This window comes from Amblyomma maculatum, chromosome 2 (genome assembly GCF_055883805.1).
Source record: "Amblyomma maculatum isolate TAMU_Amacu chromosome 2, ASM5588380v1, whole genome shotgun sequence".
NCBI classification, from domain to species: domain Eukaryota; kingdom Metazoa; phylum Arthropoda; class Arachnida; order Ixodida; family Ixodidae; genus Amblyomma; species Amblyomma maculatum.
The window spans coordinates 39,949,891-39,971,955 of NC_139345.1; the positions used below are offsets into that span (position 1 = coordinate 39,949,891).

At 46.5% G+C, this 22,065-nt stretch overlaps 2 protein-coding genes across 2 annotated transcripts; one reads left to right on the forward strand and one right to left on the reverse strand.

The window, feature by feature from the left end:
* Positions 1–1,331: 1,331 nt before the first annotated feature.
* On the reverse strand, positions 1,332–11,537 carry LOC146198454 (cytochrome P450 307a1-like). Its single transcript, XM_084593970.1, has 7 exons — positions 11,097–11,537; positions 10,810–11,012; positions 10,386–10,726; positions 8,544–8,827; positions 5,141–5,319; positions 3,423–3,522; positions 1,332–3,252 (listed from the first exon to the last, which is right to left on the reverse strand). The coding sequence occupies exons 1-7, from the start codon at positions 11,399–11,401 to the stop codon at positions 2,997–2,999; spliced, it is 1,668 nt and encodes a 555-aa protein (XP_084450096.1). The 5' UTR covers positions 11,402–11,537; the 3' UTR covers positions 1,332–2,996.
* A 395-nt stretch (positions 11,538–11,932) lies between these two features.
* On the forward strand, positions 11,933–17,715 carry LOC146198455 (large ribosomal subunit protein mL63). The gene is made up of 3 exons (XM_084593974.1): positions 11,933–12,161; positions 14,916–15,027; positions 17,518–17,715. The coding sequence occupies exons 1-3, from the start codon at positions 12,061–12,063 to the stop codon at positions 17,665–17,667; spliced, it is 363 nt and encodes a 120-aa protein (XP_084450100.1). The 5' UTR covers positions 11,933–12,060; the 3' UTR covers positions 17,668–17,715.
* The last annotated feature ends 4,350 nt before the right edge of the window (positions 17,716–22,065 follow it).

Below are 22,065 nucleotides of genomic sequence, written 5' to 3' on the forward strand. Positions count from 1 at the left end.
TGTCGACGGTCGGGGAAGGAATCAATTATGGAACGGAGGCTTTCGTTTATGTCTCGAAGGTGGTTCACTCAACTCTGACGATAGCTATTTTACGGAACAGCCCCAACGAAGTATAAAAAAAAAAAACTAGATGTAGCCGCCCACGACTAACCATGTACTCGCTTCAGCTAAAGCCTCTTCAAACAGGTAGGCATAAAACGTCATTGAGAGGTTTTAGCGGCAGCCAGGCAACTACACAATGCAGAACGCAATACTGCCTGAAACTGCTGAACCCTGCCGCGTCATCCATCTTGGAGATATGTGTACCGTAACCATGAAAGCCATAAAAGCCTCTGATATAGTGGCTAGCGCGCAAGGAAGACGCACATAGGGGAACAGGACACACGCGGTGTCATGCCCCCCTACCTACCTTCCGAGTCTTCCTTGCGCGCTATAGCCACTGTCAGAATCTGTACGCCAACTAGCCCGATTAAGAGCTTTGGCAGACATCAAAGCCGTCATACGACCAGAGCAACCACGCCGCGGTGCTAACACTCCTTCCCGCTAGAATTACTATGTTATAACTCTACCACTCCTTGCCAAGTTTGAAGGGCTTCATCTTTACTTCCCGCGCAGACAGATTGCAGGCATGCTGTTCGGAGTCGAAATGAGTCTCGTTTCTTTCTCGTTTGTTAATGTTGCAATTGATGTTACAATTTTACATGTTACGTCGAACCGGGTACAGCAGGATATTCGTATTTCTCGAATATTCGCAAGTTATGTAGAATTCCTTTCAATATGGCACACTCGTAAAAACCTGTACTTGCCGAGCGAGATGCATCCTTTACCCCTCCCTTATATCTGTATCTGGTTTTTCCGTCACCTGGAGCCACAAGGAGGAAACGAAGCCGCTCACATGCAGGCCGGCAATTCCCGAGCTCTTCTATGTTGTGCAGCGTTCCTCGCGCCGCACAGGAAAGAGAGGGAAGTGTACCGAACACCACCTATATACATTAATAAGATGGCTGAGAGCACAAACCAACACATACCGAACGCCAGCTATGTTACACCAGCGGTAACCTACGCTATACTCTCCGCAGCGCCCGCACTGTGGCTAACCTATAGCACATGTGCTCACGCCAGTTCAACCACGTCTTTAACCCCATTCCAAACCCATTAGAAAGGCAGTATAAGAGGCTGTTTTGCTCAGCGATGATCCTGACCGCCATCACTGGCTGCTGGAGAGTCAACGCGGCAGCGATAATTATTGGACTACCAGACTAGGCGGTAGTCCCACATGTTCTAAGAAGACTAATAGAGTCAACAATTGACAAAAAGGCAATTTCGCAGCACTGTCTTGTGAAAGCGAAAGTGTTTATTGCCAAACATCTGGAAGCCTTCAGTCCCGAGCAAAATTACACAAACTAATGCAATTTCGGCATATACTACATATTCTGCGATCGCTTCATCACGGCGTGCAGAATTGTAATGTGTTCGAGAGTGAATTTATTAGCCATGCAAAGCTGTGTATTCAAATACAATACAGCAAGATGTCTGTGCAACTTTTAAAGAAACACAACTACAGGTATACAAACTAAAATTAGTTTAAAAGCAGTCGCAGAAGAGTGGCTACAGCTCCTGGAGGACGAGGGTGAAGGGGCCCTGCTGCGGCGTCCGTCCACGCGCATCCAAAGGTTCGGGACAAGAGGAATGCCCAGAGCTAGGGACCGTCGAGTCGCAAAAAGCACACGCTCGCTCGAAGATTTCAGCCGCGCTTTCGGCGCGCCAGCGCTTGACGCGCGCACGTTCCCGACCCCAGCAGCAGCAACGCGCTCGCCGCATCACACGTGGGCACCTCTGGCTGCGGCGGCGGAACGCCCGCTCCAGTCGTCGGGTTGAGCATATGGGGCGCGTGTGACTCATGGGCGTGAGCTGGGTGATCGCCGATACTGAACGGGCCAGGCCAAACACTGCTTGTCGTGGGCAACGGTACACGCCCGACGGCCCGCCAGCTTCACCGCAACTACGAACCGTACCAAGACTAAGCCGGCCAAGGATCGCACTGTTCGCATGGCTAAGCCGTTTCGAACTGACGCCTATATCGAAGTCCAGACTCGTTGTGGCATGTCTGACCTTCAAGATGCCCATTGATGATGCTCCAGCGGCCGTTACAGAGCAAACTAGTTAGTGCTGACAGGCGTTGTGGTGTGGGTACGTCTCTCGCTTGAATCCGTAATGGTCCAACCCGTCAGGAGCAGGTCTTTGGCGATTGACCATGTATACCAAAAAACTGTCCGGATTGCAAGCTTTGTTTCTTAGTCTTGCACCGACTGTGCCGCCTTTTACGTACGAAGAGGCGTCAATCCGCCAGCTTCGAATGTTAGCAGAATGAACGTGAGGTTGTTGGCACGAGACCGCGCCGAGGCAGCGACGCCCACGAGTGGCACGGGAGCACGAAGCTGAGCCGAGGCCGGGTTTCGGACGCGCGGACTGCTCACGCCGATCGCGGCTGCATCGAGACGACGACGTGCTTTTGCGCTGGGCCGAAGCCCTGGGCTCCCCTCTTGCCCGAGCCGCTGCCCCGGCGAAGCAGTTTAGCCACGATAAAACACGGAACCGTATTAGTTCCGCTAGTCTGTGATGCTGCGCGAGGGTTAGGTTCGCGCCGAGTCCAGCCATTCCAGTGTTGTGCGCAGAGGGCGTGACGTGCCGATGTTTGCATATTGCGCTCGGACTGCCTACCCCGTAGGGAATCGGCCACGTAAAACGGACGACCATGGCAGTGTAAGCGAAACTATGTAGCTCCCTCAAGCAAGCCGAGAGAACGGCCATTGACTGTATCAAACGGAAAACATCCTCAGACTTGCGTAAAGCGCGTGAAAGTCCGACAAGTTTTCCCATGACACAGGTACGGGGATGAGTCCCTTGACGCGCGTGTAGGTTTAGCGAACGAGTTATGTGACGACGCGCGTATGGCGATATGCGAGGGCTGCACAGCCGGGCGTACAAGCGCCGAGCTAAGGGCGCCGCTCTGTAGAGACCTCCGTGAAGATGATCTCGGGATCGCGGTCGAAGATGACCTTGCTTCGGAACTGGGCGAAGTCTGCCGGTTCCTGGTTGGGCGCCAGGGAGAGCTTGAAGCGTGCGAGCAGCGTCGCCATGCCAAGTACCAGCGTGGCGCGCACGAGACCGTCGCCCATGCAGGAGCGCTTGCCGGTGCCGAAAGGGAAGAAGTGGCCGGGCTTTAACACTGACCTGTCTTCACTGAGGAACCTGCACAATGGGAGACGAAGCCGATAAGAGCGCTGCACGACCCACCCCAAGATATGCAGGCCAATGACCCCAGTATGCAGTTTTGTTGGCTCCTACATAAGGAGTATATTTCCAAGGTAACGGGGTCCTTCAAGAGCCTTTTTCCATTCAGAGTTTGATAGGTTCATCACCTTTCAGGTTGGAAGTCCCAAGGATTCCGCCATAGGTCTGAAGAATAGTTGATATCGTTCGTGTTGAACATCACCACGGTTCCCCGAGACACGTGGAAGCCTGCGCGTCGAAAAATGGCGAACATGACAGGAGTGGTATGCACGGACCATATATGCCAAAATAAAAGGAACAGTCACGCTTCTCACGCATTTCGCTTTGCTTTAACACTGCGGCGTTACCACCGCATGACGGATTGCGCATATGTTGCAGCACGGGTTAGCGGTATAGCATGCGGGCAGGGAATATGGAAAGAGGGCATGAAGAGACAATGCAGCATGCCGATCTTATGCTAAAGCAACACGAGCTCGCCGGACTAAAAATCCGGCGTTGTCGTCGACGAGCAAAAATCTTGACCGGTCGACAGGGTCACGACTTTTGCCACATACCTAGCGCGGGAATTTCAAACACCGACAACGCTCATGTCAAATGTGACGCCATGCGTGAACTGAAAGAGATTAAAACATGACATGTAATGCAAAATAAAGGTGGTCTCATGACTCAAGTGCTACACATTGCACTGTATACAAAGAAATTTATTTAGAAGAAAGGACATTTTTAAGAATTACAACCAGCCACTAAGTCACGCAAAGCATCTACGCTTGTAGGGCTTGGGAACAAATGGATTGATATTTGTCTTTTTTTTTTTTTTACGTAAAGGTGCTGTCCCGCGGTTGACCTCGGGCTTGTTGAAGGTCAAACTCTCCCCCACGCCTCCAAGCAAAGAGCTCTGCACATAGCGCGACGTAGCCGTTGATTGCCGTGGCTGGTCGGCAAAACCTTAGTATAACTGTATATGGTGTGTATATGCCGGCCCGCAATCCTGAAGGGCGTTTTGTGCGGATGTGCGGGACCATGGTTCACGAAAGAAAAGCTATGAAGCTTTTGACTGGTGCATACAGAAAAAAAAAAAGATATCCGGAATTCTAGGTCACCCTCCCTGCTCCAGATACGCATGCCAATGAGCGTGATAGTAATTGGCAAGACCACAGGCAGCTCTTGCGTAATGCCCTTAGGGCGGAGTTTAAGCGTCCCCTCCCTTAATTTTTCGGCATTGTCGTCCGGCGTTACATCGGAGCATAGAAGCAATATCTACTGGCGTGTGCGGTGGCATAGCCAGAAAGTTTTGGGTAGAGTCACTAGTGACTATTTTTTGGCGGTGTTAAACGCCATCTGTCGAAGAGAAAAGAAGAGTGGGGAAGGAAGGCCGGAAGGAGGCGGGGGAAGGAGGATGCAGTGCTCAAAATTTCGTGGGTGTCCTGACACTGAAACACCCCCTGGCTACGCCCCTGGGCGTGTGTATATGGTTGAAATTATAACTTATGGTTTGTGATAGTGCATGATAACGATACGCGATATGTGGCATTCCATGGAGATGACATGGCGTGACTAATGAATTTACGTTACGTCCTGCCTCGGCTTGGCGTCTCTCGCGAGCAAAAAAATTGCCTACAATATATGGGCGAGAGTGTGCATATACATGTGTAGTGGGCGCATGTTCGTATGACAAGACAGTTTGTATTGACTGAAATAAGTGGGCTGATCTTCGATGCGTGTTAGGTTGGTGCGTCTTGTGATGCACATCACGTGGCATCATCCTGATGCTATCACAAATCAGGCTGTGGAAGCCTTTGTAAGTCGTCTAACAGTGCGGCTCGCTCAGCGATGCCTCGTTGCTTACCTTGGACCGTGGTGTCGTTGGTGCAGACGTGCGGGATGATTGGCGAGTTCACTACTCTGATCACCTCGTACAGCGTGGCTTCCGTGTAGCACAGGTGACTTCGATCCGAAAGAGAGGGCCTTCGCTCATTGGAGCAGAGCACCGACTTCGTTTCCTCCCTGATCTTCTCCTGCACCTCCCTGCACGCAGAAAACTCGATAGATCGATATGACGGCGTCGGTATACGTTACTTCCGGCAATGAAAACACTGGTACAAGCGGTGATTTCCCTACACACTTCCATTAAGACTCGTAACGTATAAGCACTTAATTCGTAACGATTTTCTTCATTCACTACAGATGACTGCTCTCCCTCCCCTCCCATACCACTGCGCATAATCCTTGCAACTAGCATATAGGAAATCCATACTGGGAAATGCACATTGCGCCAATAATAATAATAATAATAATAATATTAATAATAATAATAATAATAATAACAATAACAATAACAATAATAATAACAATAACAATAATAATAATAACAATAACAATAATAATAATAATAATAATAATAATAATAATAATAATAATAATAATGGTTCAAGGGAAGGGAAAGGCGCAGTATACCTGCCACTTGTTTCTGTGGGCACATTAACCGTGCCGTAAGGATGGAGAGGAAGGTGGGAGTGAAAGTGGAAAGAGAAAGGAGGTGCCGTAGTGGACGGCTACGTAGTAATTTTGACCACCTGGGTATCTCGTGCGCCGACATCGCACAGCACACGGACGCCTCTTCGTCTCGCCTCCACCGAAACGCACTCGCCGGCGGTTGGGGCCCCGCCGGGGTGGTGCAGTGGTAAGACGCCTGACTACTGTGCCGGAGTTCCCGGGATCGAATCCCGGCCTCGGCGGCTGCGTTTCGATGGAGGCGAAACGAAGTGGCGTCCGTGTGCTGTGCGATGTCAGCGCACGTTAAAGATCCCCAGGTGGTCGAAATTACTCCGTAGCCCTCTACTACGGCCCCCCTTTCTCTCTATCCACTTTTACTCCCACCTTCATCCCTTCCCCTACGGCGCGGTTCAGGTGTCCACAGAGCAAGTGTGACAGATACTGCGCCTTTCCCTTCCTATGAACCAACCAACCAACCGGCGGTCGGGATTGAACCAGAGTACTCCGGCACAGTAGTCTGGCATCTTAACCACTGCGCCACCGCGGCGGGGCACTTGCTCCAGTCTGCCTTTATCAGTTTCGCTTTTGCGTGCGCTTATCAGTTTCTCGCCTTTTCCATTAGCCTGCACGCCCATCTTTTTAGTCTTAGAAAATCAAGAAAAATATATGCAAAAAAAAAAATCGCAGAGCACTTGTGATGGTTGGTTGGTTTGTGGGGTTTAACGTCCCAAAGCAACTCAGGCTATGAGAGACGCCGTAGTGGAGGACTCCGGAAATTTCGACCACCTGGGGTTCTTTAACGTGCACTGACATCGCACAGCACACGGGCGCCTTGCTTTTCGCCTCCATCGAAAAGTCAGAGCTCTTGTGAATATACTTATACGTGTTGTGAACCCAACAGCGTTCTCGTCGTGAGTTCTGTTTCGAGGTTCACTGACAGCGCGACTGCAGCCATTTTACTCGGCCAGTGCCGAGATTGGGTGTTCCTGCGGAAACGTTCCTGTGCTGCGGCGTAGTAGAGTGGATTGTGTATTTTCGCCCTCACCTCGAGCCATCCGACTAGTGAAGATACTGGATGTGGTTGCCACCACTTCCGGTTCCGGCGTTTGCACCAATAAGATATCGGAGCAAACGACGTCAACTCTGAATAGGGGGCGCAGGTTTCACCGCGAAGGAGCAGCACGGCTTCAGGCTGCTCCTTTCTTTCGCTTCGCGGTAAACAATTTTTTCTTTTTTTTTTTTTGGGGGGGGGGGGGAATGGGGGTTAGTAGCCTGCAGGTTTCTCATGTTCCCTAATTCGTAGATCTGGCCCCACTATTGCAGGCACCCGCCGTGATGGATATGATCATTATAGTCGGTCGAGGTCAATTATAAGGTTGCGGGGGCGCGGGACGAAGGAGAAATGCAACGCCGCATACTATGCAGTGTCGACTCACGCTAAAGAACATCAGGTGGCCGAAATACTAATCCTTACTGTATTATGCGGGGTCTCATGACCGAGGAGCATACCGCAGAAAATATTGCATTTTTTACCAACGTTCCTGAAAAGCAAAGCCAAAATTTCGAGATGGGTAAATAATAACTATACGGCTGACGTCTGGTGCCGAGGTGCGTCCGCGAAATGGCAGTGCTTGTTCATGTCGTCAGAGCTTTTAGTACCTTCACTGCCCGAATGAAACGCTATACAAGTGATTCATGATGTAGGCGAGAGCGTCGCACAGTATCGATAAATTGGCGTGAACGTAGGAGCGTCCGTTTTCTGTATGCAGATTAGAGTTCCTCGATCGGCCTTCAAAGCGGGCGCCGCACCCGCAGCTCTAGCACTGCGGACCAAAAAAAAAAAAAAAAAAAAATCGGGCAGAAGCCGATGCAACCGGTTATGCATGGGCTACGGAGGATGTTATGGTCGTTGGTGGCGGTGAGCTCCGAAATTTTATGCCACCTCTGCTTCAACGAGCGCTGGCATCACACGGGCGTTTTTGTATTTCGCCTCTAACGAAGTATAGTTAGAACTAAAGACCTGAGAATCGGCAACCGTACTCCACTGGGGCGGGAGCGGGCGATGAGAATTGAGGAGAAAAACGGGCATGGCGGTGAGTGCCCATGGTGGTGGGCATTATCGCCAGGAGGTTAGGTCACTGAAGTTCACGAGGGTGTTGTTGCTAGCTAATTGGTTTAACATTGCTAAAAAGGTTTGATTTGTGGAGTTTAACGTCCCAAAGCGACTCAGGCTATATGAGAGACGCCATAGTGGAAGACTCCGGAAATTTAGACCACCTAGGGATCTTTAACGTGCACTGACATCGCACAGCACACGGGCGCCTAGCTTTTCGCCTCCATCGGAAACCGGCCGTTGAGCATTGCTAAACAAAAAGGAACATTGCAAAAACACAGCGCCTAGATGTGTTGTGCGTTCCTCGCTTTGTGTTGTTTCTCAGCTGTTCCATTTTTTTTTAGCAAGTCAGTGACTTGCGTGCGCCTTGTTAGCTTTGGTACGTAAATACATTTCAGCCTACATCGTATTAATGCATCGCGGGGGAGAGGGGGGGGGGGGGGGTATAGGGGGTTTCAGATTCCCCTGACTAAGCCCTGCAAGGAAAGCTATTATGCGCTCCTGCGGGACCACATAGTAGCTTGCCATGCCAAGGACCACGTCCATAGTATGTGCTCACTGCTTACATTACGCGAAAGCAAAGACTGCCCGAGACTATCATGGCGGCTTACTAAATGGGAGGTCTGCTTCAGTTTCTGCTTACGGGTGACTGCTCAGTATGTAGAGACACCAGACCCAGAGGTTGGCGATGACGGAGTGGCCACCGATGAGGTCCTCGATTATGACGGCAACGTCGACCCTGTCCAGCTGGCCCTCAGTGGCCGGATCTTTCAGCGAGAGCAGCAGAACATCCATGATGTCGCGCGGCTGTTCCTGTCCTAGACTGCTGCTCATGGCCTTCTCTCTTCTGTCCATTATGGCCGTGGTGAAGTGGTAGATCTCCATAGACTTTTCCCTCAGCAGGCGAAGCTGTCTGCCCTGCACTACCTGATAGGAGGAGCCACTTGTTAAAAAATGGATGGGTTCCCATCAGCAAATATGCTCAATTAAGCTCGAAAAATAAGACACCGATCTTAAAATTAAAGCGCTTCGAGCCAGCAGAGCGTGTGGTGCAAGAGGAGAAGAGGGTCTAAAAGCAGGAGACTGGTAGGACTGCCGAAAGGGAGGGCTTAGTGTACTTCGAATACCTGCAGTTCTACAACAGACACCAAGATATCCCTGCTAATAATGGTGCGAGAAACCATGGGACATGACAGAATGGAATGCATTCACATGTGCTTTTCATTACAGCGGTTTTTCTATAGTTTCGATTTCAGCTCAGTAGGGCAAACGACCCGTTAAGAGACTTCTGCGCCCACACAACTAATGTTTCTGCTACTTCAGCTTCTACGTTAAATACCACGTAATTAAGCCAGTCCTACCAGCACTGTGATAATTTAGAGCGCGTCTGAGCTTATCCAGTTCCGTCGATCCTTAAGTCCCGTGTATTAGGACGCGTAGAAAAACAATTCTATTTGGAAAATGGATACCAAATTGGTATAGGGGTATAAACACCAAATGGTGCGCTCCTTTAGAGTCCACAATGACATAACACGCCCGCGGGCAAAATAATGCACGCATGATGAATAGCTCCAATGGTTAGTATTAATCCGAACTCCCGCTGTACGGCAATCCCCTCGCTTATTTCTACCCCATCCCCTTGCTCATGGCGCGGTTTAGGTCTCCAGCATGCACGAGTGAGGCACCTGTGCTGCGCCTTCCGACTTTCGGTCGCGTTCGCGTCATTCGTTTAAAAATGACTGCTGTTCACCTAAAACGGGACAGGCGGAAAGTCATTTTACAGTTTAATAATTATACCAACGGCAATACTTTCAATAACTGGCATTATAAACGTTGTCGCCATGTACTACATGGGAACATAGTAAGAGCCGAAATGAGATGTTCAGAAGCAACTGGTGTCAAGAAAAACTGCGGGTTCCGCGTACAAGTTTCAGCGCTATACATCATACAAAAATATGTCCACAAGTTGCGAACGCAGATCTATAAATGCTAATGAAAAGACCTAAAATCAATGTTTGATTAGCTGTCTTTGCTTTATACCAGCTGCAAGACAAGTGTAATTGTACTCAACAGCCGCGCTTGCAATGAAGATTGGTGCCTGCGTGCCGTAAAATGCTGTAACTTACACGAAGCATTTCTCAGATATTTGAATAAGAATAACACACTCAAGTTTAAACAAACTGCATGAAGGCTTGCTACCGCTTTCAGAGATCTCCGTGACCACTTAAAGATGCTTCAGCTCCTTAGCTGGCTTCAGAAGCGCGTAGTGGTTACGCTATGAGTCAATCCAAAATGAAGGGCAAAAACAGAAAGCAAAACGGGTATTATTGGACAGGAATTCGAATGCTTGAGCAGTTCGATTTTGTTCAGTATTCAGGAGCGTGCAAAATGGCAACCGCACATTCTGAATGCGGACAAATTACAAGTTTCGAGAGATCCGTTAGGTGTTCTCGCGATATTCTGAAATTTAGATTAGCACCCTCACCTTCAACCAAGGCATGAAATCGATGGCGAATCCTTGGAAAAGTTGATGAAACACTTCATTGTAGAGGTCCACAATGCGCATGAATTTCGCGTCGCCAGGACTGAAACGCTCGGAGCAGAAGAACGTATAGAAGATGTTCGCAGTGGCGACAAGGAGGGCTTGTCGCGGCTTGACCGCCATGCCACTGTAGCGAGAGAACTCTCCAGTCAGATGAAGCAGCTCAGTCTCAATGGAAGCACTCAGTCGTGACTGCTCGGCGGACCCTTGTTTTGGATGCATAGCTGGGTAGCAAAGCTCCCGTCTGGTACGTTGTTTCGAAGACCAGTCGCATAGTGCTATTGCTGGGAAGAAGCACGAGAAACAAAACATGTGAAGCATGCACGTTAGACACCGAACGCACAAGACCAACAGCAAGTCGCCTTACAAAGATTGCGGTTGTCCTTGAATATGGCGTGGTAACGCAAAGAATCCGGCCTGTCGGCGAATTCCGCAGCTTTCGCTACGAGTACTTCACGGAGAGCTTCGACAGAGCTGACTACCAGGCAGCGCCTGGAACCAAGGTTGATGGTGTAAATGTCCCCGTACCAACGCCGCAGGTCGCTGAATGCATCCCATGCGTTTGAGTACCTGCGGAGTTGAGTGAAAATGGAGATGGTTCCATCGAATGCACAGCAACAAAACCGTTTGAAGGACCACCCATTTGCAGCTTACCTTCCAACGATATAAGAGGAACCGATAACAGGCAAGCTGAAGGGTCCAGGGGGCAGCTTTTTAAATCTGCGGCTGCGGTGAAATTGCTGCAGGAATACTAGTGCAGCCGCAAGCACGACGAGCGCTCCTGCAAAAAACGATTCCGCGACCATAGCGCCGTTTGCTCCTCTGCCAACTGCTTTGCGACGCCCCGTGTCTAGGATGACTTTGCACACTCTTACGGCTGCGTAGACAGCCACGTGTTGGTGTGACAACCAATCGTTGTTCGCTTCTAATCTTATCCGAATGCAAAAGAACGCACGCATTTCCTTCTCGTTAGTGAGGGGTCATCCTTTTGGGCCTACTTAGACAGCGGAAAATGAACGTGGCTGGCAGCCGATGCCCATTAGCGCTTATCGAACTGTGCAAGATTCGGTGAAGAACGTGTGCAGCTGAAAGACGACATCCGTCCGGGCCCAAAGCTGGTCTCGGCCTTTTTTGCCTCTCGCCCCTTTTGTTTAGTATGATCGAGACGATAAGCGCTGCTGTCGGGAGGCTTTGAAAAAGAACGTGCTCTGCGTGGGGATGCTTTTTGTTTCGTCGCGGCATCCTAGATGGGACTTGAGGCACTTGAGGCCTCCTCGTGACACAGTGAACGAGCGACTATACAGATACAGCGACTGCTGAAGAAAATAAAGAAAGCAACGCTGCGAAGACATTTTATTTTTAACATTTTAATATCCAGAAGGCATGTTACCTTTTAAAGTAAAGAGTGAAAACAAAAATTGCAAGCTGAGATAGCTGCGACTGGCGTTTCGCCTGCGGCCGAACGTGCCTGCTGGTAGCAACGCAATCGCGATCGCATCACTGAAAGTTTCCAAAATGGCGGTGGCCATGTGAGCCTCTCAGAACTTTAGCATTGTCGTGCTTTTACTTCTAGCAAACGTAGAAAGCCTTTCATTTTCTTATTACCCAAAGTGTAAACATGAGGCTGACAGACGTTTTATTAGGAGTGTTTAAAAGGCGAGGCTTCGGCGGGCCACGATTTCATTTCGTGAAACATATTCCAGGGAAGATTACGATTGGGTAAGTGGAGCGTGTTGATGGGCGCTGCATTTCTTCTTTTTCTTTGAATGAGCTGTAAGACATGCCGAAAAGGAAAATAATACTAGCTTGAGGTTAGTCAGTTGGCTCACTGAGTATTATTAAAGCTGCGAGACGCCGACTTTTGTGCTTTTTGTTTCGGTAGTGTACTACTGACGGCGATCACTATCTGGAATCGTCGGAGAACTTGCTCCTGGGCATTCAAAGGACGCCGAACCCTGGCTGTTAACCTCGTCACAAAGGAAGGGCCATGAACTTCACGAAAAGAGCGAATAAGACAGCAGACTGGTTCGCTAAGATGACGCTTGTGAGCACTTCGTCGGTCGCATAACATTGGGGTTAAAGCAGCTTCGCACACAGTATTCGAATGTTTGCAGTCAGTGCAGTCCATGATTGCGTTGGACATTATTGAGAGAGAGAGTATTTTAATGAGAAGAAAGGTGGAGAGGTAGGCCGGCGGTAAAGAGACCCTGGCCTGCTACTACACACCGGGGAAGGGGGACATTCGCTGGACATTCTTGAGACCTACACATGTGCTACGCCATGCCGCGAAGCTCTCTCTCTCTCTCTCTCTCTTTTTTTTTTTCTCGCACGGTTAGTGACAATATAAAAAAGAGCGAGAAAAAAAGAAAGTAGGTAGAAACTCGACTATTGCGTCTATTCTGCAGGTCGGTATTCATCTGCAAATACCTTAATTGCCATAGGGTAGACTTTTTTATTGTAACGTGGATCATAATGATTCATTGAGCTGTTGAGTGAGTGAGTGAGTGAGTCAGTGAGTGAATCAACTTTATTGTCCGACAGAAAAGGCTCTTTTCTACCCCAGGTCCTCCTCTCTAGAGGAGAGGTGCCTTGGGGCAGGTGAGAATCCGCTTCAGATGCTGGCCAAATTCCCCTGGATCTCGGCGGCCTCTTCAGCCAGTCATACTGCTAGTAGCTGGTGCATTGGGCTGTTATCTCGCGTTCAAGGGCGCTGAGTGTTGTCTAACGGTGATTTGTGTTTGTTACATTTATAGAGAAGTCACATTGGGTCAATATATATATATATATATATGTATATATATATGTGTGTGTGTGTGTGTGTGTGTGTGTGTGTGTGTACACACCTTGGCGGCCGCTTTTCGATGGCGGCGAAAAGCAAGGCGCCCGTGTGCTGTGCGATGTCAGTGTACGTTAAATAACCCCAGGTGGTCGAAATTGCCGGAGTCCTCCACTACGGCACCTCTCATAGCCTGAGTCGCTTTTGGACGTTAAACCCCACAAACCAAACCAATATATATGTGTGTGTGTGTGTGTGGGGGGGGGGGGGGGGGTAAAAACCTCTCCGGAAAAAAGTTCCCCGGATGAAAAGGCCCCCAAAAAAGCGGCCACTGGGAAAATGCGTCCCAAAGGCAAAAATGCGACCTAGAATGAATTCTTCCGGAATTCCCATCACAACAAATGCAGATTTTGTTCCATTCTTTCTTGCGTTTGAGATAAATATAATCATTTGGGATCTGGGTCCTCTGGGCGCCTGATGTGTTTACATGCACTGCCAAAAAGCATGGTGAAGAGCCACCTGACTTTTTGTACGTTGCATGGTTCAGTCAGCAGTCATTAAGACATGTCTAATCAGCTTGTTTTTATTACTTGCTGAAGAAGTTACAAGCGGCTCGGAGCGTGGTAGTCTTGGTTGGAACCGCCCAAAACAGGAGGCTTCTCTAGAGCTTACCTCGAAGACCTTCCGGTACGAGGTTCATCTAGCTCCCATCGCTGCTTTGCTTCCTTTGATGATGGTATAAATGCCTTGCTGCACTTCTGATGGTGGTGGAGATGCTGTATTGGGGAAGACCAGTCGAGGCTTAACCGGTTGTTGACCACTGTCACCCTAACACATTGCCGCAAGCTTTCGGTCAAATAAAGCCGCTGGTCAGCTCGCATTTGCTCCACAAATAAGGCGAAGATGAGGTGCTGTCACTGTGTTACCACTGCCATCAATTTTTTTTTTTTTTTGGTGTTATGAACGCCCCGCATCAGTTCGATGTTCGGTCACTTCTAAGCCGATTGGTGGAAGCGCAGTAATACACGTCCTTTCAGCTTGCCACGGGAAATGTGGTCCTTGAGTGGGGACATTTTTCATACTTCGCAAATAGGGACATTTTTTTCAGGGAACGTTTCTTCCAGGGCCATTGTTACTGGTGGCCTTTTTACTGGAACCCATAATATATATATTGCTACTGCAATTGTTACATAACTGTTTACTTGGCTAAAGTTAATGTCATCTGCTTAGGGCATGAGAAAAAAGAAATTTTTTAATTTTTTAATATGTATAAATGAATTTTGCAGTTGTAATTGAATTGTTGAAACAAATCGGTAAGAAATACAAATTTTAATTAGGCAATTAAGATTGATGAGGGAGGGGCCAATTCATATGCTTGACACAGGCCTGTGTTCACAACTGTCACTCTGTCTGCTTCTTTTTGGGTGTATGTTGAGTGTGCAATTATATTTGTTCTCGGTTTTAGATGTTTGGCACCTAGAAAGGACAAATACCCATTGGCTCACACCCTTAACTAGGGTTATTGCTATTTAAAACTTACCCTGGACAGTTCATTCTGTGCCTTATGTGAATTGAAAAAGAAACAAAAAAAAATGTTTTTAGAACTTTTTCTTAATCATTTGTGTGACATTCTGGAGCAGTGCCTACATAACATGGAATGGTCCTTCTTGCATTATTGTTTTGGTTTTCTTTTTCAGAAAGCACAGAATTGTTCCTCCAGTCACACCAAAATTCAAGATGGACCTCTGGAAGAAGCTTGCCATTGAAGAGAAGACAATGATGTACTTGAGCCAGCCTTACCTAACTGCTGTGAGTGCCATCTGAATCTAAGTTTTTTACTTCCCTGCATTTATCATTTGTGACACTGTCACTAAAGAGACCCTGAGGAGAAATTGAGGTTAGCCTATATCAATAGAGCATCGTGTTACAATTGCAAAAAGACCAGGTCCCCACAAAACAAATCTACGAGCTAAAAAAGTAAAGACAAAATTCAGATGTTGTCATTGCCTGCAGATTTCACGAGTGAAGTGCTTGTGTAGACAGCAGTATTTGATCGCAAGGACTGGATCTAATTGGTTGCACATTCTGTTTTTGATGCGCTAAACTCTTTATGAAGCGAAATAAATTATTTTGTAATTCAAGATATGGGCTCTTAATTTGACCAAGTGGAGACTATGCGTGACTACATCAAATGCTTTGCAAAAATATTAAAGTAACGATCAGTGAGCTATTGCTTATTTATTGCTAAGGCTGAACTGTGAGTTAACTCTACTAATTGTGTATTGAAAGATAACTATGCCTTAAACCGTATCGGCAGGGGCTTATAAGATTATGTTTGATTAAATGAGTCATAATGTAGCTATATATCACATGCTTCATAATTTTGCTGCTTATATTGTTCAAGCTAAAGCTCCTGGAAAAACTGGATCAAGTAGGAGCCTAACATATCTGTGTAATTTCTTATAATTGTGGCAGGAATGTCATCAGGGTCATATGCCTTCAAGTGGTTCACTGCTTTCAATATTTTGGTGTCCTTGACAAGTGTTTGCAACAAATAGAAGTCCTTAGCAATTTCGGACTTCTGTTTAAATTAGTTTTCCTTGGTTTCAGCAAGGCCAAACAAACACTGGCAAAATAGATGCCTTGTATTTTTTATACAGTGATGCAAGAAAAGCTTCACATAGCTTAAAAAGTTCATTTTTTTAAAGAGCTTCCTCATTGTTTTATATTAGGTGGTCTGCAAGGCATCAAAAGTTGGGAAGAGTGACTCGAAAGCAGCTGTAATCACCTCGCAACTTATCCCTGCTGCAGGCATAATCTTTCTACTAGGTTTTTTTGCAACCTGTGTATATAGCACAAATAAATAGAAGGTTCACATAGAGGTTTAGTGTAAGTGCTGATTTTACGTGACATTTGTACACACTAACAGATGTTTGTGGAAACTGTGTTGTATCTGGGTTTGTTATGGAGATGGAAAAATGCTGTGCTATATTGCAGTTTATGCTTATTTCCTCCTAATTTACTTTATGAGTGGCGTTGTTACCTTATTTCCATGACTGTTATTAAGGCGAAAGCCTTTAATGCCTCATGGTTGTCAACAGAATGTTGTCAGCAGAGGTGTCACACTTTCGAGAGCGAGAGTTAAAAATAAATTACGCCCTGGATCGTGAAACGCTCTTCATAATTCCCTTTGTCTACCATGAGGATGATAGCGGGATTCCGCTAGTGACAGATACTGCGCCTTTTCTTTCCTGTAAACTGTAAAATGCTGGTTATGTTCAACAAGGCGTGCGCGATGTACCGTCAAGACAGGTCATGATGTCACTAGGCGATTCGTGCATATACGCAGCTGACCCCGCACGGGCGTCCGATCCAGGCTTTCGTGCGGTGCCTTTCATTTGGCGCTTCCTCGAACGCCGCAGCACACAGCAAACAGAAACAGACCCAGGTGTCTAGGAGGTGTTAGTACAGCAGACATCAGCGGCATTTAAAATTGATTTACAGGATAGAAAAGGAGCAGTATCTGTCACAATTCTCCACGGACACATGCACCACACCATAAAGGAAGGGAGGAAGGTGGGAGTGAAAGAAGAAAGGAAGATAGAGGTGCCATAGTGGAGGGCTATGGTCCACCGCGCTAGAATGGCTTTCGCTTCATCGCAATTTAGTGACCCAAAGTGCCCTCTAGAATTCTTTTCCTTCATTAAATGCACCACGGCTTCTACTGGTTGTTGCAGTAGTTGCTGAGCAGTTACATTTTTACACTGCCAATTTTAGAAGAGCTTGAGCTACAGCGTCCTCTTATGAAATAATATCTGGATGTGGTTGCATCATGTCTGTGTTACACAGCAAGTCTGTCTACTGTACTATCATGTACACATTTATGTGGATGCCACCCTGCAAAGCAAGAAATATGACATGAAAAACAATCCTGAATGCCATTCTTTTGGTAAATACATTGGCAGAAGTAGTGATCCATAAATCTGCCCCTGAAACTACCTGTGCTAGCATAGGAAAAACATCGTGCAGGAATTCTTTGGAGTGGAGTGACAGGGTTTGCAGGGTTTTTAAATCTATAACTACAGCAGTGTATGACAAATGGAGGTTGATCACATTCTGTACTAGCTCATTGGCTTTTAACATTCAGCCAATGAGGCCAAAGTTGCAAGGTTTAATTCCAGCTGTAGCAGCTGCTTATTGACGTAGGCAAGGTGCGAAAATTCTCGTTCTGTTTCGTGACAATTAAAGTGGTATACATATGCGTGTACTAACAACTTTTCTATTTATTTTTTTGTGCAGGAGGAAGAAAAGCACATGCCTAAAGAATTTGTCAGACGGAGACTTCTCAAGTACGCAGAGGCTCCAAAAAAACCAAGGCGGCCCTTGAAGAGCCTCTTTGCTGCAGATTTGTTGTCGCACATAAATGTTGATAGGCAGTGGGAAGAGTAGCTATATAGCTGATGTGAGCATCCTGTTAGTAAACTTTTGTTGGAGCTATACAGTTTGCTGTTGCTCTTTGTATTTTGCTGCAGAGTATGCTTGTTTGGCAGTGTTTTGGTTCAAAGTTATCTTGGCACAACACTGGGGTTATTATCCTCCTAGTTGCTGGCTGAGTGGAAAAAAAGCACATTAATTTCAATGTGTCTCATTTGGAGAAATTCACTACAATCAAGACCCATTTGTGTGTTATGGGAGTGCAGTGGAGCTCAGATAAATTGGTTGTGGACATTTAAAATTATTGGCAGTATTGAACATGCAGATGGTCTTAAAATCCTGTGTCGCCCTGTATATCGAACTATAACATTGCAAGCTGTTTGATGTACTGAGCTGCATGCCATGTTTCTGGAAATGACGTTTCCCCCAACGGCACCCTTTAATCCCTTTCTGCATGTGCAGATGGGTCGGCTGCGTGGCCTTGAGTGCCTGCCAATAGCGCTAGCACTGCTAAATCTTCTCATGAGATGATCGCGAGGTATATTGAATGTTGCCTTCGGCCCCTTGTGCACATCTTACACGCCATATCTCTGCGATGCGGCGCAGCCAACCTTATTCGAAGGCAGTACTTATGTGGTGGTAGTGGGCAGTTCCAGAGCGCCTTCAGCAACGGCTCGATACGAAACAGGTTAGACACAGCGATGTGAGCAGTGTGTGGTACTTATCTGTACAGCGCTTGTGAATAGCATGTGTGCAATGTATTTGTAGTCTACAGAGAAGCTTATCGACATTTATTTTAACATATTAAAGACATATCAGACTATTTCATGATCCCCTTTGAAATATAATATATCCAGGTTCGACTGTATACAGTAGAACCCACATATAACGAACCTGATGGTCAAGGAGGACTGCAATTTCTGTATTTAATTTCGTTGTAGTAGTAAGTAGATTAAATTTATTATAAAGGCAAGAAATATACAGCGAGACAAATATGGCATTAACTTTTTTAGAAGCTTTGTTGTGGACTTCTGTTTCTTCAAACCAGAGCGTATCAAGCCTCTTTCTAAGCTTTCCAGAGCGCTCGTATGCTCCTGACCCAGCAGCTCATTGCTGATGAGCCGCTTTAGGCATGCTTGATAATACCAATGCCGATTGAAGCTTTCATGGCACCATCCTCGTCTTAAATCCTCAAAAAGGATGCAGTGACGAAGCAGAAAATACAGTTTCCATGAACTATATGCATAGTGCTGCAGTAATGCATCAGGCTTGAAATAAAAATTGGTGTTGTTCAACATGGTTAAGCTTGGTTTATCGAGCGTAAGCAATGGTAGAAATAATAATGTTTTTGTTAGTAGCTATCCAGCGGTATACGGCACTATGTACCACAATTGAAAGTGAATTAGTTGCAAACATTAATAACAGTAATTAACCAAACTCTCAGATAGTATTATTTACTCTTGCAGTAGCTATCCAATGATATACTGCACTATATATTTTAGATCGTAATATTAATTACATAAGTTAATTATAATGACTCAAATTATACTTGCTCATCAGTAGCTATCCAACAATATGTAGTTCACTATTTTACACATTTAATTATATTTAACTTAATTGCCTATCTTATCGCTAACTAGTAGCTATCTTATATATATACTTGCACTCGGCACTAACTGTACATTGATATATACATATAACACATTTCGCTTAGGTGACTGCTACAGAGACCAAGTCCAATTTGACCTCTACCAGGCTTGAAGGTCAAAGCCAGTCAAAGTCGATTTTCGAGTTTCTACCCCTGGAGTAGCAGAACTTGTGCTCAAAATCGACACATCTCGGTTGCTAGGCTCCTTAAGCGAACCCTTGTCTGGAAGTACCGAACCGCATGGACTTTACAAACCGAGTAAAAACTGGCCCTTTACGCAAAGATTTTGGCAATTGTCTGATTTCAGTTTTCATTGACTTTTCTGCACCACTTGTCCGCTGTATGCAGGGGTGATGCAGACTGGCTGCTACTTATGCGCTGCCTTCCCATTGCAGCAGCGCGAAAGATGGAGATCCGAGCGAGTATGCAGTGCACACCATGCAATTTGTTGGACCAGCAAGGCACACATCATGACTAGTATTCAAACTTCTCAAACTGCTATTATCTGATTGATCACTGGCCATGTGAAGTAGGTTCGCCTGAAAATCTACCCCTGCCATGCGCATACCAGAATTCTGCTTCCACTTTATACGCTTTGCCTGGCCAGCACAACTGCGCACACCATTGTCCTTGCAGCCTGTTGCGGTGCGCTTGGCCGGTGGTGCCTTCACTTGCGATACCTCCTTTTTTATTGCTTCTTAAGGAGTCATTTCCTTCGAGGGAATCACGGTTGCTAAGAAATGCTCTTTGGTCTCCTCATTTGTAATAACCAAGTAGTGTGACTACGGTTGCTCATTTTATCCGAGACGCAGTGCCATAAACATATTTTCATACTAGCTTAACTCTCGTTCATATTGTGTGACTGGCTCACCTGTACTTCGCATGTTGGTCAAGAACAAAAGCCAGATATAAATATGCATTGACTGGCGAACAGTTAACAGTGTCTTTCTTGCACAGCTGGCACCTCTTATTTTTGAGCTAGCTGGTACTTGAGGTCGTTATGTTCTACAGCAGCAAAATGTGACGGTAGTAATGTGGTTTTAATTGATCTCAGAGCTGTGCAGTTGCGCTATTAGGTTAAAGGGACACTAAAGACACCCAAATATGCTATCAAAATCTAATAAATGGCATATCCGGTAGCAAAAAATCGAATTATTGCTGAGATATTGCGATAAGAAGTTGAAGTTTTTTTTGTTCCCGCAGGTCGAATTCAAACTGTTTTCTCCTACTATGTAGGGCAGGATGACGCACACTATGACGCAAAAGGAGACTCCGTGATTATGTGTGATAAAAGTATGTTATCATATTCGAGACAATAGCGACTACTGCATTCAAACGATCCGAGTATTTCGCATTTGTCAGCCTCCAGGATCCCTTGCGTGTCACGTGATTTGTAGTTGCGAGCCTCGGCCGTTTCGGCTGTGGCGACGATACCTGTATTCCTGTTCTTCCTCTTTACTACCTTATAACATCTGTTTTCAGTGAGAGCGGCTTTTTTGTAACCAGGAACTGGCATTCTATCGATACAAGCCCACTTCATTTTTCTCTTCAGTGTCCCTTTAAAAAAATAGAACAGGAACAGATGACTTCCCATACAATGTACTGTCCATATTACTTTCTTGTCGCATAAGTTGAGTATTCCAGCAGCACTTTAGGTGTGATATCGTAATTTCGATTGTTTATGTACTTGCCTGCTTTATGTCGGTCCTATAACTTTGTTTCGAGGTCTGTATGCAGAAAGTGAGCATTAGCTCAAGATGAGGCTATTCTATTCTGCCACAAGGTCTCTCAAGCTGCTGCAGCATTTGTGCCAGCCCGAGTTAAGCCGCCTTTGTGCTAACAGCCGTCTTCTTGTTACTAGTATTTGTTTCCCTTTCCTAAGCAAAAAATATTTTGGTGTGGCAGTTGCGTGTCGATCGCCATTTAATTTGGGCCATTTAAAAATGTTTGCATTTATAATACAGCACCATGTGTTTAACTTATATTTTCTTTTATTTAATCCTGAATGCGGTTACAAACCATGGAGTTGGCAATCCCCCATTATGGTGGCTCACCCCCATGGTTTGTAGGGTTTAACGTCTCAATGAGATTCAGGCTTTGAGAGATACTGCAGATAAGGGCTCCGGGTAAATTCGGCCACCTGTGCTCTTTAAAGTGCACTGACATCGCACAGTACTTGGGTGCCTTGCATTTCATATCTATGGAAATGGAGCCATCACTACTGGGTTCGGACTAGCCTGTCTCAAGAGTACTCATGAGTGCCCTAATCACTGAGCCATTGTGTTAGGGCACAAATAGCTGCCTATATAACACATAACACAAATTTTCATGCAAGACTGCAATTTTCAACGTCTTGAAAAGCAGAAAATTCGCTTCAGCAGGGTACTACGGGTGCGTATAGTACCTCTGTCATACGGTCACTTTCGATCCTCATTGAATTCGATCTGCATTGAGGTTTTCAAGAAGAATTGAAGCGTCTCGTGCTAGGCGGGCATTTTCAATGAGCATTGAGAAATTTTTCTCGTGTGCCCTTTAGAGCTCACTGATGACGAGGGTGTCGACGACCGCTTTCGAGCGTGTTTGAAATCTCAAGAGCGCTTGAGGAAGCAGCTTGAAGTCAAGCAGGATCGAGCTCGATTGCATTTGAAAGTTGCCGTATGACAACCTCAATCTGCATTGAGTTGAATACAGATCGAGTTCAATGAGGATCGAAACTGTCCATGTGACGGGGGTATAAGACGTTATGAGCCAACAGTGCCCGAACC

Coding starts and splice junctions, on each gene's coding strand:
- LOC146198454 (XM_084593970.1), bottom strand. CDS start 11,401: ATGCGTGCGTTCTTTTGCATTCGGATAAGATTAGAAGCGAACAACGAT. Junction 8,828..10,385: donor ATTTCATGCCTTGGTTGAAG/GTGAGGGTGCTA, acceptor TCCTCCTATCAG/GTAGTGCAGGGCAGACAGCT. Junction 5,320..8,543: donor TACATACTGAGCAGTCACCC/GTAAGCAGAAAC, acceptor TTCTGCGTGCAG/GGAGGTGCAGGAGAAGATCA.
- LOC146198455 (XM_084593974.1), top strand. CDS start 12,061: ATGAGGCTGACAGACGTTTTATTAGGAGTGTTTAAAAGGCGAGGCTTC. Junction 12,162..14,915: donor CCAGGGAAGATTACGATTGG/GTAAGTGGAGCG, acceptor TTTCTTTTTCAG/AAAGCACAGAATTGTTCCTC. Junction 15,028..17,517: donor GCCAGCCTTACCTAACTGCT/GTGAGTGCCATC, acceptor TTTTTTGTGCAG/GAGGAAGAAAAGCACATGCC.